Source organism: Channa argus, chromosome 3 (genome assembly GCF_033026475.1).
Source record: "Channa argus isolate prfri chromosome 3, Channa argus male v1.0, whole genome shotgun sequence".
Taxonomy (NCBI): domain Eukaryota; kingdom Metazoa; phylum Chordata; class Actinopteri; order Anabantiformes; family Channidae; genus Channa; species Channa argus.
The window spans coordinates 1,311,945-1,327,987 of NC_090199.1; the positions used below are offsets into that span (position 1 = coordinate 1,311,945).

The 16,043-nt window shown below is 42.5% G+C and overlaps 2 protein-coding genes across 3 annotated transcripts in view; one reads left to right on the plus strand and one right to left on the minus strand.

Moving 5' to 3' along the window:
* tp53bp2b (tumor protein p53 binding protein, 2b) overlaps positions 1 to 1,817 on the minus strand; it is a 22,401-nt gene extending 20,584 nt beyond the window's left edge. Inside the window, exon 1 of the mRNA XM_067498994.1 lies at positions 1,708 to 1,817. The gene's annotated coding sequence lies outside the window, so the exon portion shown is untranslated. The remainder of the gene's footprint in view (positions 1 to 1,707) is intronic.
* Positions 977 to 10,385, plus strand: rrp36 (ribosomal RNA processing 36). 2 transcript variants are annotated; one of them, XR_010913929.1, is made up of 9 exons: positions 977 to 1,133; positions 2,393 to 2,821; positions 3,829 to 3,961; positions 4,041 to 4,107; positions 4,208 to 4,312; positions 4,395 to 4,472; positions 4,580 to 4,697; positions 5,434 to 6,390; positions 7,301 to 10,385. XR_010913929.1 is itself a non-coding variant. In XM_067499000.1 (8 exons), exons 2-8 carry the CDS (start codon positions 2,419 to 2,421, stop codon positions 5,577 to 5,579), a joined length of 1,050 nt encoding a protein of 349 aa, XP_067355101.1. In that variant the 5' UTR covers positions 977 to 1,133; positions 2,393 to 2,418; the 3' UTR covers positions 5,580 to 6,682. The 2 variants fall into 2 exon arrangements, 1 of the variants encoding a protein (XP_067355101.1); XM_067499000.1 differs by lacking the exon at positions 7,301 to 10,385 and having other exon boundaries at positions 5,434 to 6,682.
* Positions 10,386 to 16,043: the final 5,658 nt, after the last annotated feature.

A 16,043-nucleotide genomic window follows, 5' to 3' on the forward strand; every position in this document is an offset into this window, starting at 1 on the left:
AACATCCGCATGTTCACACAATTATTCTACAGTCACGTTATATTTATGATTTTAACAACGACACCAAAAGAAGCATTATTTACTATTACTACTTATGGATTTTCTTGCTATAGCAGCAATATCTCCAATCTTTTGTGAAAAATTCCTTAGCAATTATCTGCAGGTTTGGCAGCTGATGCCACCAAAGATACAGGAAATAGCAATATTGACCATTGTTAATATAATTGTACCAATCTAATGAAAAGGAACTGAAACAGGCCTTTTAAGAGACTGGGTTTGTCTGTATTGTCTGTGCCCTTTTAAAAACTTACACCTGTAATTGGTGGTTTTCTGTCTCTTTGGTCTTGCTTTGCCTTTTTAATCATTTTGCATCTATTTTGAGTACTTTGGTTTCTCCCGGGGTCCTCCCGGCCCCTTTGGGGGAGGGTACGCTCATTCACAAATCCATCCATCATAAATTACATTATCTCTAACTACCTGAAACTAAAAGTACTGGTTTGTAAAATCCTTCTTGGGTCCAGACAAACAAAGACTAGACTGAACCTTGTGCTTCCATGTGCCCTTTCCCCCAAAACCTTATAAATATGATCAGCACGACATTTTAACAAAGGCTTTATCAGGATCTGCGTAAATACAGATTTACAAATATCAGACTCTTAATGTATTAACTTAGTACGTTCATACATATACAAGTCATTGCGTTTTTAAACCTGCAGTATTCATCATTCATAAGTAGAATTATACCGTGATACTGGCTAATCAACAACTCTGGGAAGATGCTGGAACAAAGAACATAGAAACACACGATAAAGTAAATGGAAAGAAACATTTATTGGAGGAGAACATTGGACAAACCCTGTAGAATGGTTTCATATTAAAACAAATTGTTCATTGAGACAATAGAAGACAAGAACCTGAAATGACGTAAAACGTGCGTGGAGATCAAATTAACCGTTGTTGGTAACGTTGATCCTCCGGTTTTGTCCAAATCGGTCGAAGAACTCAGTTGTGCTTTTATTTTGAAGCAGGAAGTGTCCGCAGATACATCCTATTAGCGTGACACTTGCGGCCATGGACACACGTGGATAATGGAGCTCAGCAGAACCTGACTTTACTAACATCTTTATCAGCAGGTACATTATTTCTTTCATTTCACACGCTGAAACACTTGACATCGCTACATGTTTGCTAAACCCCGAGAGATGCGTTTCACAGCCGCTACCGAGGAGAAAGTTGAGTCGGACGGAATCGATCGATCGGTTTAAGCAACTTTGAACAAACGGTGATTATTAGAGGCAGCACGTTTCCCCATAAACTCGAATTAACAGTCGGCGCAGAGATGCACAGACAGGCAACATTCGGAAAAGGTAAATTAGCTGACGTCGCTTGCTACGGGGAAACAACGTTAGCGATATTGTGAAAATGAACGAAAAACGAGTCACAAAGATTGTAGTTCGCATCGTAAACGAGTTTCTTACCGATACATAACTTAAACATTTATTAAGGCGACGTTAAGGATTCATAAAACATTTTTTTGTACAGAGTTCGGACCGTTAGCTGGTTTGTGTCAGAGATTGTAGCTTAGCTCCGTAACTCAATAGTTAACCGGCCAGTTAGCTCTTAGCCGCTTAGCATGACGTTAGCTACTGTCACAGGAAAGTCATCAGTAAGAAAGTTGTTCATTGTGCGTCTGTTAACAATACGAACCCAGAAATCGACAGGCGACGTTCTCGGCGAATTCTCACCGATGTCAAGTGAGTTTGACCCAACCAAAAGCTCCAAGCTGGCTGCCGCGGTAAACCTCTTCTTCTCCGGCTGCGCTGCCGCCAATGGCGGAAACCAATACGTCCAAAGTAATGCAAGGTTTTCCCAGAGGACAACTCCTGTGCGTCCCCAAAGCTGAAGAAGCGCGCTTCAAGATGATCACCACAATATACAATCTACCCAAGTTAACTGTAATATCTGCAGATTCTCATTAGCTTTCTGGAACAATCCACATGCACGGCTCAAAACGTCCAATATAGCAACGTTACCTTTGGAATCTGGAACATGCGAGACAAAAAAGTTGAGTTCTTCTGAATGTTACCATAACGGCAAAATCATTTTTACACAAATGCCGATTTTTAAAATCTCCTTCTGGGTTTGAAGCATCCTTACAAATTCCCTAAGTTATATCAGCAATAACAACTCACAGAAACTGCTTAACTTCCTTACACTGTATTATTCATAAACCCTTCTTATGATTTAATTTTCATTATTTTAAATATAGAGGCTGTGCCTAGTCATAGTGGGAAACATGGCATCACAGCGAAGTCAGACTAAGTGTCAGGTTCTTTCTGTCATCAACCCATGTAACTTCTAATGCCCCCCCCCCCCCCCCCCCCCCCCCCAGATTCCTACAGCTAAGCCAACCACAGGATGAAGCGGAAAGAGAAGAAGCAGGGGAAGCTGATGGTATCCAAGAAGATGAGGACAGCAAGCAGCAGTGACGATGAAGACTCTGATGTGGAGAAGAACTTTGCTCTGATCACCCAGAGACAAGCAGCAGGAGCAGGGGCTGAGGAAGGAGAGCAGTATTGTGGAGGAGAGGAAGAGGATGAAGTCAGTGAGGAAGAGGAGGAAGGATGTGATGAGGGTGTAGAAGAAGAATCTGATGAAAGTGACGGTGAGTCAGATGTTGAAGAGAAGGAAGAGGTTGAGGGGGATGAAGAAGAAGATGGTGACAGTGACGTGTCTGAGGAAGAGAGTGAGGATGATGATGAAGACCTGGAGGATGTTGGTGGGAGCAGTGGTCTCCAGACAAGAGAAGACATTCAAAAAGGTGAGTTTGTCTTTAGCCAATGTTTCTACTTCAGGTTAGACATGATGTGTATCAGGAGAAGATCTAAAGACGTCACCTGGTGGGAGATATTTATGATGGACTGATGCCAATTAATGAGCAGGACAGATTTTTGGTAATATTGGACGGACAGGGTTGTTACATCAATCAGGTGAAGTGCCTCCACATTTACTCCACTGAATGAGCCAAACGTGGAATTGTCGTTGGGTTTATAGAAAACTAGATCAAAAGAGTAAAAAGAACCACACCAGGAAAAGTTCTTAGATTTATTTTGTTCTATCAAAAATTGCAAAACTTAAAAGGTGATGAAAACATTGCAGCATAACAAAAGGAGTTGAAGCTTATTTCCCTGCACTAGGTTCCCAAAGCTGCAGTGTGGATCCATTCCTCCAAAATCTCTAACCACATACTCTGTTCAGGGTCTGTCCATCCCAGCTGTCAGTGGGCGAGGGTCCACCCTGGACAGGTCTCCACTCTGTCTCAGGGCCAACACAGAGAGACACTCACACTCACCCACCATTCTGCAATTTATCAGATCCCATAAAATACTATAAAACCTACAGTGAATTGTTTTGTCCCTGTAACATCTGTGAGTCCAGAACCATCTTCCATAGAGCTTCATTGTTGTTGAAACTATTAAACAAATGCCAGTGTGGGGGCCCAGTGTGGGGGTCCTCAGTTCACTGAGTGTCTCTAGAAAAAAGAGATTTTTTTTCTAATTGAGTGAACACTGATTGAGCAGTGAAGTTTTTTTGTGCAGCAACAAATAAAGCTAAACAATAAACTTTATTTGTTGCTGCACATATAAAATTAAAAAAAAAACCTCTTCACTTCATCGATCCATTCTGACCCTGAAAGAACTGGACTGAAGTCAGAAACAGATTGGAACATATTAATATTAACATCAGGAATCAGAAACCTGCAGCTTCATCCAGTCCAGATTAAAATCATGTCCAGTAACAATGGCCGATGTTGTCTTTTCTTCCCAGAATTGTCCAACATGTCTTTTGAGGACATCATGAAGCTACAGAGCAAAGTGGGAACCAAAGTTTACAACGAGGTCGCCTACGGCAGCACCAAGAACCGGGAGATCAGCAAGAAGAAACGGCTCAACAAGAACAGGTGAAGTTCACCATCTGCCCTCACAGCTGCTGCACTTTTAACACCTGCTCCTTGTTCACAGTGCGTGTTTTTTATTCAGGCCCATGGAGATTTCCGCCAAGAAACCTGCGCCGTTCCTCCGTCAGGTCGTCCCCGTCAGGAAGCCGGTGAGTGATGCAAACCTAATCACATGTCTGTGAATAGAGCAACAACCCTCAGTTCTACAGCAATGACTTCAAATTCACCTTTATTTTTTTCGTGCTGTAGACGCTGAGAGATCCTCGATTCGATGACCTGTCTGGAGAATTCAAGCCTGAGATTTTTGAGAAGACGTTTAAATTCATAGATGACATCAAGCAAAAAGAGAAAGAGGTGAGAGGTCGCTGACTTCAAAGTGTGTTGGAGTCAGGATGTTGGACTGATAACGAAGCTTTATCCTGACGTTTGTCTCCAGATCATCAAGAAGCGGCTGAAGAGGGCGAAGAATAGCAACACGAGGAAGGAGAAGCTGCAGTTCCTTCTGAAGAGGATGGTGAGTCTGAGTGCAGGACACAGACTGTGACCTGAGAGTTAAGGCTTCAACCTGCCTCTATGAGGATTTTCTTTAGTATTGAGAGTGTCAACTGCGACTTTCTGCAGGAGAACCAGGAGCGAGCGAGGCTGAACCGAGAGCAGCAGAGAGAGAGAGAGCTGCAGTTCAAGAGGCAGCAGAGAGAGCGAGCCAATCAGGGAACTCGACCGTTCTTCCTCAAGAAATGTAAGAACGCCTGCTTCCTGTTCACACACCTGATCCTGTGTCAGTTTTTACTTTTAAGTAATGAAGCTTTGATTTGAAGCACAAACACTAAATATTCTCTTGTTTTACCTCCTGTAGTGAGAGGATTTTCTCTTTCTCTCTTCTCTTCTTGTTCTAAACTGAATATTAGACAGAATTTGACAGTTGATGCACTGCAGCACTGAATGTGAAAATCTGTGACTGACAGTTCTCACTGTTTTCTGACAGTTATGAACTAAAAGCTGAATGGGGAAAATGATGATTATAATGACGATGGTTGGTTTTCTAAAAGATGCCTTCACTGATATTCAACTTGCTTCTTTTGGTTCTAGTTTGACTAGTACATGTGAATGAATGTCATTAAAGTTCCCTCTCACTTCTCTACATTAAAATATCTCTACATCACTTGGAGGTGTAGTTCAGATGATGTCATCTTGTTGCTCACACTGTGGAGTTGGTAATAATGGTGCAGAGCTCCTCCAGATGACATCATCTGAACGTGGAATGAGGGGAAAACCCTCTGGGAGATGGAGTTTTTCAGCTAGAAGCCGAGACGTTTTTTAATATATGGATTTTAAATCATTAATGTACATTTACACCGTAAACTAAAGCCATAAAACGCTCAAAATGAAAAGGTCAAAATTGGTGAATTTGCCCTTTAAGCACATAATTTGTCAATTTGGCTCAACTGTTGTATTTTTTGTTTTTTGTCTTCTAGCTGAGAAGAAGAAGCTGCAGCTGGCTGAAAAATACCAGGAGCTGAAGAAGAGCGGCAAACTGGAGAACTTCCTGAGCAAGAAGAGAAAGCGAAACGCAGTGAAGGACCGGAGGAAGCTGCCAAAGCAGCTGCACAGCAAGAAGTGACCTGCAAGCTTCAGTGTGTTGGGCCTGAAGAACTGTGGGAGTTTGACTTCATCTCAGTGTTTAGTTTGTGATCAAAGGCATCACCTACAGGAGCTTCCGGAAGGTTCCAACCACATCACCTCATGTAAAGGTAGAGGACTTGTTTGACTGCACAGCAGGAAGCTACAGTAGGAACGTTTTCCCCAAGTCAACAACTAACTTTATCACCTAGACATAATTTAGTGTCAAAGTTGCATCGACCAACGTCTTTGGTGCATCAGTGGATGCTGTGACATCTGAATGTTGATGGTGGACTGGAAGATTCATCCACGACAATGTTGAACTCTGGGCAAAGACAAATGAAGACACAGAAACTTTGTGAATTTCCTGTTTGCTAAAGCTCCCTGCTGTGAACTAAACCGTGATGTGAAGCTAAATGTTGGTTTTCATCAGCTGGAGAGAAAGAAATGAATCCAATCCTTGTTCTACTGCTTACTGATGTCACAGGAAACAGTTTTTGTATGCGTGTACATATTTGTAAGTTTCATCCAGTGCTTTGACATCAACCATTTGGGGCTTTATGTTCACGGGCAGCCTGAAAACTAAAAGCTGCTTCTCCGTCAGTAGACAGGTCCCTGATGTTCTGAGGGTTCTGCTTTCCATGTTCTGCAGTTTGAAAAAACAACATTTCAAAGTGATTCTAAAAGGTGGAGCCAGTTGCAGCGTGTTCTTTGTTTGCTGAGAGGGTTTGATGCAGCATGTTACACAGAACAGCAGAGGGAGCTACAGGACAAAGGAAGCGTTTAGGTGTTTGCTCGGAGCCGAGGACGAGGTCAGTAAAGTCGACGACATGTGTTCTCATGTGGCACATACAGCTGTTAAAGTGTGATGAGGCAAAAACGATGAATAGTGCAACAAAGTGAGGATTGAAGCTGCTGTTGAAACCGTTATTTACATAGTTTTGTACGCAGCGATTCTCAGTGTCCGTGTGATGCTGATGAAAACCTGTTGAGTATTTTATGTCTCTTAGATTTTTATTTGGTTTCTCATTTTTCTGTATTTTTTCAATTTTTCTGTGTTTGAACAATGATGAAAATCTCATTCAGTAAAAAAATAATTTCTGATTTAAGTTGAAATTCCTTTTAATCGCTGAAGAAAGAATACACTACACACTCTGTTGCACTAATGTGTCTGAAAATCACAGTTGGATGCAGAAAGACCTGCACACAGGAATGAAACAAATCATCTCAATCACTACGAGATATTGGGATGTTGATCGACGTAGTTGTATTTTGTTGTCTCCTGTGTTGTGACGGACTGGCAGAGAATTTGAGCACAGTTCTTGTTGTTTGAGGGGAAAAACAGGCTTTGTTAGTGTGAAGACATTTTCCAAACGCAATGTGTTATTTTCAGTCCGTGTTCACTGGTTTATTAATGTGACTTCAGACTCGGTTCCAAAAAATAAAATGATCTGAGCACACAAACTGGCAGCTACGCCTGTGAACACACACTGATGGAGGACTTGTTGGTGTTTACATGAGCTGGTGTGTCGATCAAACTCGGGCCTGAAAAGTTAGAAGTGCGGTAACATGATGCGTGTTTCTGTAGAGCTGACGGTGATTTCATGTCTCGGAGGCAGAAAAAGTTTAAGTTGTGGATGGAGAAATTTTTAGCGACTGTTTTGAACAATATTTTCCATTTACGTCAGCAAAAAAACACAAACTTTTTTTTTCTCTTCACAGATTCAGTTTGTCAGTGACATACCTGTGGAGGTATGGAAGTGTCTAGGAGAGGTGGCAGTAGAGTTTTTGACTAGTTTGTTTAACAAGATCTTGGAGAGTGAGAGGATGCCAGAGGACTGGAGGAAAAGTGTACTGGTACCAATTTTTAAGAACAAGGGAGATGTGCAGAGCTGTGGCAACTACAGAGGAATAAAGCTGAGTCACACAATGAAGTTATGGGAAAGAGTAGTGGAAGCTCGGCTAAGGGCAGAGGTGAACATTTGTGAGCAGCAATATGGTTTCATGCCTAGAAAGAGTACAACAGATGCAGTATTTGCTTTGAGGACACTGATGGAGAAGTACAGAGAGGGTCATAGGGAGTTGCATTGTGTCTTCGTAGATTTAGAAAAAGCGTATGACAGGGTGCCGAGAGAGGAGCTGTGGTATTGTATGAGGACGTCTGGAGTGGCAGAGAAGTATGTTAGAGTGGTGCAGGACATGTATGAGAGCTGTAAGACAGTGGTGAGGTGCTGTAGGTGTGACAGAGGAGTTCAAGGTGGAGGTGGGTCTGCATCAAGGATCAGCTTTGAGCCCCTTCTTGTTTGCTCTGGTGATGGACAGACTGACAGATGAGGTTAGACAAGAATCTCCATGGACTATGATGTTTGCAGATGACATTGTTATTTGTAGTGAAAGCAGGGAGCAGGTGGAGGAAAATCTAGAGAGGTGGAGGTCTGCTCTGGAAAACAGAGGAATGAAGCTTAGCCGCAGCAAGACAGAATACATGTGTGTCAATGAGAGGGACCCAGGTGGAACAGTGAGGTTACAGGGAGCAGAGGTGAAGAAGGTGCAGGACTTTAAGTACTTAGGGTCAACGGTTCAGAGCAACGGTGAGTGTGGAAAAGAGGTGAAGAGGCGAGTGCAGGCAGGTTGGAACGGGTGGAGAAAAGTGTCAGGTGTGTTGTGTGATAAAAGAGTATCAGCGAGAATGAAAGGAAAGGTGTTCAAGACGGTGGTGAGACCAGCAATGTTGTTCGGCTTAGAGACAGTGGCACTGAAGAAAAGACAGGAGGCAGAGCTGGAGGTAGCAGAGCTTAAGATGTTGAGGTTCTCTTTGGGACTGACGAGGATGGACAGGATCAGGAATGAGTACATCAGAGGGACAGCTCATGTTAGATGTTTTGGAGATAAAGTCAGAGAGGCCAGATTGAGGTGGTTTGGACATGTTCAGAGGAGAAACTGTGAATATATCGGTAGAAGGATGCTGAGGTTGGAGCTGCCAGGCGGAGGTCTAGAGGAAGAACAAAGAGGAGATTTATGGATGTAGTGAGGGAGGACATGAACTTAGTTGGTGTGAGTGAAGAGGATGCAGAGGACAGAGTTAGATGGAGGCACATGATTCGCTGTGGCGAACCCTGAAAGGGAGCAGCCGAAAGGAAAAGAAGAAGATTCAGTTTGTCAGTGAGAAATTAAATAGACATTGTTCATTTTCAGCTTTAACAGCTCAGAACCAGATGTGTCCACTGTCGTCCGAGTGCTGGAGGTTTTAATCCTGCACATCCCATCAAATTTAGGCTGATTTATTAGACTGTAATCACAACCTTTGTAAAGTGAGTTTACTGCACAAACGAGATTCAGAGCGGAGAATTTTTGGATCAGGACTTTAACCCGCTTCCATCACAGCTCCTGCATTCGTAGCTTGTGACCCTGCTGCAGATTAGACACTGTTTGTAGTGCAGCAGTTAATGTAATGTGCAGATTCAACAGCTGCCTTCAATTATCAACAATAAGCACTTTTAACTAGTTTTCATCGAGGTAGAGTTAATTTCAGGCTCAACAAACTCATTTACTCATTGTTTTAGAGTGAAATTAACTTAAAACACTTAACTACAGGAGCAACAAATGAAGCGATGACACTGCTGCACCAGTGAGATGCAGCAATTCACAAAATGGTGCTCAATCAGCAGAAAACACTGGTGGGGAGTCATAACAAACCATGACTGAAGTCAAAAATGTGATGTATAACAAATTTATGTAACACTGAAGTTACACAAGTAGCTGTTACTAATCAGTTTGCAGGGTTTCAGTAAGTCAACCTGGTGACTGTTCAAGTAACTATGACTTTTTCCAGGTTGTAAGAAACGTTTGGTCCAACTTCAATAAGTGTGTTGTTTAAAATACAGGACACAGTATAGTTCTTAGTACTTAATGTTGTACTGTACATGTTTTTTTTTTTGTGTAAAACTAAATTTTACATGTACTACAGTTATTAAGCATTTGCAGGTACAAATTTAATTCCTATTCCAGTTTATTATTTATTCAAAGCCGTGTCCGTGTTTTTTAAAGTCAATGAATCTGAATCTACAGTGCTGAGGAAAAGTAAAGCCAGTGGAGAAGGAGCCTTTAAAAGCACATGATTATCAGAGTGACGTTAGAAATGAGCTGAACACGACACTTTGTCCACGTTAAAATGTTGAGGGTCCTGACTTACTGCTGACGGGTGGTTTGAAATGAGGACAACAACCACTGTTGGTGTGAGGTGATATTCAGATCCTCATCCGTTTTCTATTATCTGCAAATTGAAATCGGTACGATGAACCGTGGAACTGTGACACTAACACAAAGACAAATCTCATTAAAGTGACACAATGCAGAATGTCTGTCCACAGTGGCTGATTTTTACAGTGTGTCCACCACACTTTTCCGTCCTATCTTTGCTCCTCTGTGTCTCGTCCCGAGGCCTCTGACGTGTCCCTAGAAATCATTTAGCAGCTTCGGAGCTAAATGCTTTTCTCCACGCTGACTGAATCCTGTTTGCTATCTGACAGGTGGCATTCAGCCCGTCGGAGCTGCTCGCCTCCGAGCCCCCACAGTGGGACAATAGGGGACAAGGTGGGGGCCCACACACGGGGGGAGGAGGATGATAATACAGAGCCTTACATTCATGAGCTAATAGCAGCCCATTCAAGCCTGAAACACCATCAGTCCAAAAATCACGACTTCACCTCAAAGAGCTTCATAGTTTTAGAGAATACAACAGTCGATTGAGTTTATACTTTTATTCTGAAATGTGTTTTTTGTAAATAAAATCTCTTTTATCAGTGAATGTTTTACTGTGTGGAGAAATTTAAATTTTAATGCTGCAGTAGCAGAAACTAAGTAGATTATGTCCTTGGGTACAAAGTTGGGGTTTGTCTACTGGAGTATTTCCATTTTCTGTTACTTTGTACTTCACTACTTTTTGAAGGGCAAATCTGATACTTTTACGTCTCTATATTTTTCTTTAACTGTTGTTACTTTTAAGAATCAGATTACTAAAACGAAATACAGCTGAATTTTTCAGTACTAAGACTTAAGAGACGTGAACTGTGAGTGCAGGACTCTCACTTGTAACAGAGTATTTCATCCACTGCTGTTCACCTGTAGGAGTCTTAATCTGAATTCAACTGTAAATGTGTCCTTAAGTGAAGACACACAAATACAGTTCACTGCACCTTAAAGCCAGTGGCCACTTACTGCAAGTCCAGTGAATGGATTTCTAAGCAAAACTACATGTTTGCTTAGTCTGCAGCAGGGAATCATGGGAGGAGACCTTTTAAAGCAGTCAGAGTATTTAAATGTGTGTAATATCAGAATGTAGTGGACTGTATCAAAGACACGTGAGGACGGACAGAAGTTCCTTCAGGAGGAATTTAGGGTGAAAGAAATCATTGTTCATGGCTCTAAATGGGCGTCGACAGACGGTGCGCTGACTCTTCACCTCCTACCGCCCCGACCCAGGTGAACGCAGCCGCCGTGCCTTCCATTCTGTCTTCAGGCACAGTGGAGCAAACACACACCTCAGGCTCACGGCCGCTGTAGTCGGCCATTGTTTCCAGTGAGACCCCGCACGTCGTGAACAGCCAATAAACAGCTCGCGGCTCCACGGTAAATCTGAGCCGAAGAAAAGGTGCCGGGCCTCTATACAGCTCCCAGCTCAGGAACCATCTGTTGGCTTGGCCCCCTGCTCGCTGTGTGAAAGGCCTAATTGAGTGTAATAGACAGCGGAGAATAGAAGCCTCTGCTGCTGATTTGTATTCTTTAGAAAGAGCCAGGGGTTTCACACCACATCTGCCCTTCAACCCTATTCACCCCATTCACTGTCCCATCAATTAGCACACTCAATTAAGCCCTCATAATCCTGTTATGGACACACAAGGACTCCATCGTGCTCCACGCCCACCGCGGAGAAGTGGCAACAAATGAGACCTTAGCGACTCTTTTCTTTGGGAAGATTGAGGGTAAACAGCAGTGCGAGCAGCTTCATCGGAGGAGCCCGGGGTCATAAAGGCGAGCGGAGCTGCAGCACGGACAAGCTCCCTGCTCCGTTTGTGCCAGTGCCCTGCTGTTTTAATTAGAGGAAAGTTCCAGCAGCATCAATGATGCTACTGTTGATGAAAGGCTGCAGGTCTAATCTGGAGGAAAAGTGAATGTAACCCGTTTAGGTTTGTCACAGTCTCACTGCTCCTTTTTGGCCTTGGGAAGAAATTCTTTCAGACAAGATGCTGTAAACTGAGCACAACCCTAAGTATTGGTTGAAAATGGTTATGAAAAAAAAATGGTTTATGACACAGAGACAAAGAGCAATGGATCTTTTCATAGATCACTGAAAGCATTTTGCTACGTGTTGCTGCTACCAAACATGGACAGAGGTCATCACACTAAATCACTGCATACTACAGGTCTTATCCAAGATTTGAGCCCAGCACCTCTCTTCTCCCTTTTTAAGCATGAATCACACCCCCAGAACAAAAAGGCCACATTATGCTGCCGTTCCACTTTAGACTCTTTTTAGGAACCCACGTCTGATGACGTAACGTTTATAACAGACCATACTCGACCACATCTCGTGTCCTGGATGTTATCATGGCTGTTATCTGTTTTCAGCACCACAGCTATGGGCCAGTAGATCCCTGCTCCACATGCTTGTAGGCTGCTTGGTCATTATTTATATGCTCTTGGTGTTTTTGCCTGTGTGAAGGTGTCATGGTCACACACACTTCCTCCCTTGGACTTTTATTTTGTGGCCTCTTCTCCCCACTTCCTGTGCCTAGTTCTGTTCCTTAGGTTTACGTTCGTTATCCCTCATTGTTTGCACCTGTTCCCTCACTTTTTAAGTCCAGTCTTCGCCACACTTTGCTGCCGGATCCTCAGTCAACACTCTGAACTCTTAACAAACCTGACTCTTGCAATTCTGACCTTGTATTCTGGACTCTGTGCACCTGTAACCTTTGGTCTGAGTTTTGTTTAGTTTATCTCTGGTTGTTAGTTTCCTCAGTCTTCCCCGTGTTTTGCCTGTTTTAGTAAGTTCATGTCTATCGGCGCCTTATTTGTTTAGTAGCTTATGTTTTTCATTTCACTTGGAGTTTTTATTCAGTTTGTTACCCTCCCAGTTTTTCCCATTGTGATCATTTAGATGTTGTTCTTTTATGCACTAGTCTTATTTTTCCCTGAGCCTTTGCTGTGTTTGAGTAAATTATGTTCCCCTCTTGAGGCCAACGTTAGTTTCTGTTGTCATCTTATTTTCTATTAAGTTAACTCCCCTCGTGCTCTGGTCCTGTGGTTAGTTTGTCTTAGTCTTTATCTGGTCTGAATCCTGTTTCTCATAACCTCCTGTTAGGAGCGATTTCCGTTTGCCTTGTTAGTTTCAAAAGCCATATGTCAAAAGCCCTTTTGTTATTAATCACTCGCAGTGTCTCATCTCTTGGATCCTCCCTTAACCAAAACCCTGTCAGAAATGCTCTATAAACAAAACTATTCTATAAAAATAATAGGCCGATCATTCTATCCTGGGATGTTCTGCTTTGTTGTTCTCATAATACAGGTAGCAGACAGGAGGTAACGGACTGAACCCTAATGTGTAATGATGCCCGAGAATGTTCACACTGACTGGTACATCTGTAGTACAAGTATCAAGGACCTACGTCAAAGGATTGTGTGCAGGCCTCCAGTGTATGTGTGTTAAAGTTAAAAGGACTCATTTTTAGCTTCGTACATCGGGCTGCGTTCATTCTTCCTTCCACGTGATGCAGACTTCTAAAAGCAGTTTTTTTTCGATCATATTGTTTTGTAAACCCAATTTAACACACTCTGTGCCTCCTCAAGCATAAGTGTTTAAAATTAGACAGATTTTACATTTGAATCATTAATTACCTAGTTAGTTTATCAACAGTGATGCAACTGTTTGCAGTCATTTTATTATAACTCTCTTTTTACACACTGCTCGATCATTTTTGTTTCCTCTGATAATGAATATTTGCACTAGGTGACTGTGCATCAACCATTATGTGGAATACCATAATAACAAAATAACAAATTTATTTTCATTAAATTTGTTATTTTGCATTTGGACAAAACTGCATTTGAGCGGATTTCAAATGGAATTGGTGCATTTGTTAGTTTAAATTGTGCTAAAATTGTGTTTCAGTCTGATAAACACTGTTTCTCAGTAGCTGTTGGATCATTTGTTCAGTCTGGTTTTATTCTCACTGAAATAGATCTGAGCTAAACCACAGTTGTTTCAGAATGAGCAGGATGAAAACCACAGATTTACCTACTGGTGCTGTATTAGATAACGAGAGGATGAGGTCATTTCTTAACTCTATTCTTCTAAAGTGTAGATACAAAGAAAAGACTGGACACAAACAGACTGATCCCTGGGAAAAGACTCAAACGCATCACATTAAAGCTCTATAATAGTTTTTTATAGATTCCTTCTTGTTGCTATAATTGTTCACAACTCTATAAACGAGGGAGAAACAGTCCAGACGGTTCATTAGAGCGCTGCAACATCGTTTGAGCGTCTCGCTCTCGCCTCACCACGACGTGCGAAACAAGAGCAGGATCTGTAAAAGGGACATCAGTGAGACGTTAGCGGAAATAAAAAACACATGTAGCTCACAGAGACTGCATTTCCCAGAAGTCACCACACAACAGAACTTAGCTCAGGAGGTTTGATGTTAACAGGAAGGCCGTTGGTTTGATGCCCGTCTCCTCTAAATGCTGATGTGTCCTTGAGCAGGATACTAAACTTCAGATGTTGTTTTTAGAAGAAACAGGAGGAAGAGGCAGAAGTTTGGTGACTGCTACGATCTGCAGCTGAGGGGGCAGGAAGAGACAACCGGTTAGGACCTGGGTCGGGCTGGGCCTCATAACGGTTCACTAATTGTAACAACAACCCCCACAATTGGTTTCACTACAACATAATCAAACCTCCATGGCCCCTTAACCCCCCAACTCCAAATACACATGCGGCTCCACAGACCTTCCCAGTCGTGTCCGTCCACAAGCAAACGTTTGCTATAGTCAGAGTGTGACAGTCTTTTTTTTAACATAACTCTTGGAATATTACAATTTGTAAAATCAACACACAAACAGCTTCTAGGACACTGAGATAAAACTCTCAAACCTTCCAACCGTGAAACAAGTATCAAGTTTACAGATGGTCATTGGGTTCAATCACAAATACTTGGGCTGCACGTGAACATCCTCCAAAGTTGGTGCTGCAACATTTCCATTCCAGACGCCCCGTGGTGCTTTAGTTTGGATTCATGAATATGCAGCCTTTCAGATATATAAAATATGAGTTGCCATCCAGTGCAAAAACATAGTTGCACAAACCAATTAGTTGCGTAAGACGTAGATTTTAGAAGCCAGTGTTGCTGGTTAATATTTCAGTGCCACATTGAGATACCCGTGAAAATAAAGGGGAAAACCAAGAGATTTTGGACAGACTGGAGTCCACCCCCACTTCATAAAACACTCTTCAGATGCAGATGTGTCCAGTCCGGCGGGTAGCAGGGAGCTACATGCTGACCCAGCTCTGCCTCTCAGATGGAGGGTTTCCCCCAACCCTGCGAGTGAACACTGAGCCTGATTGGTCGCAGTGGGACTGAATGTCCTGACCTCTGGCAGCATCGGTGCCTCCCTCTAAACTGCTCAGAGACCACATTTATGTTATTGTGGGATTTTAATCGCAGCAAGACGTCAACATAGAAGAGACAGATTTAATTTCTTTTGTCTTTTTAAGTGCTTCAGCATTTTCTTTTCCAGAACATAACAGCATCCTTCGCTCTAAAAGCAGCGAAACACTTTGCAGCACTGTTTGCTCAGTGGAAACAGGGCGTGTCATTATTACAAATAAGTGAATGTTCTGGTTTGGCAGCACTGAGTGAAAAAGACATTGCTGGATATTGACACAGTCACGGGAAACCCCTTGTCTCCCTCCAGTTGTTGTAAATTCTGTTCTTTATATGGGTCTGGAGAGTGAAACTCCCACACAGTTGACCTTAATCGATTTATTCTCCCTGTAGCTTCAAACTGCATGTCAGCGTGCACCAATGTGATTACAACTAAGCTGAAAGAAGCTTCTAGAGGTGGTTAAGGCGGCTGCATTGAGCCTGACCCTTTTATAACATTCACCAGCCTTTTGAGGGGCCCACAGTTTAGACTGGGAACCACCAAACTAAATTAGGTAACTGTTTATGTGCAGTTAAATCTAATTCAACCTGCTATAACAAAGTGAAGTATCTGCATTAACGGCTTAATGATATAATATCAGTCACAGGGTCCTTTGTCTGCAGAACAATAGCAGAACTGTACTTTTAAAAGTAAAGTAAGTAAAGTACTTTATTTGTCATTATACATACAAGGTGTACAACGAAATTCCGAGGATCAGATGGAGGGTTAGTCCTGAGCTGCTGCGACTAAGCTGCCACTGTGGGCC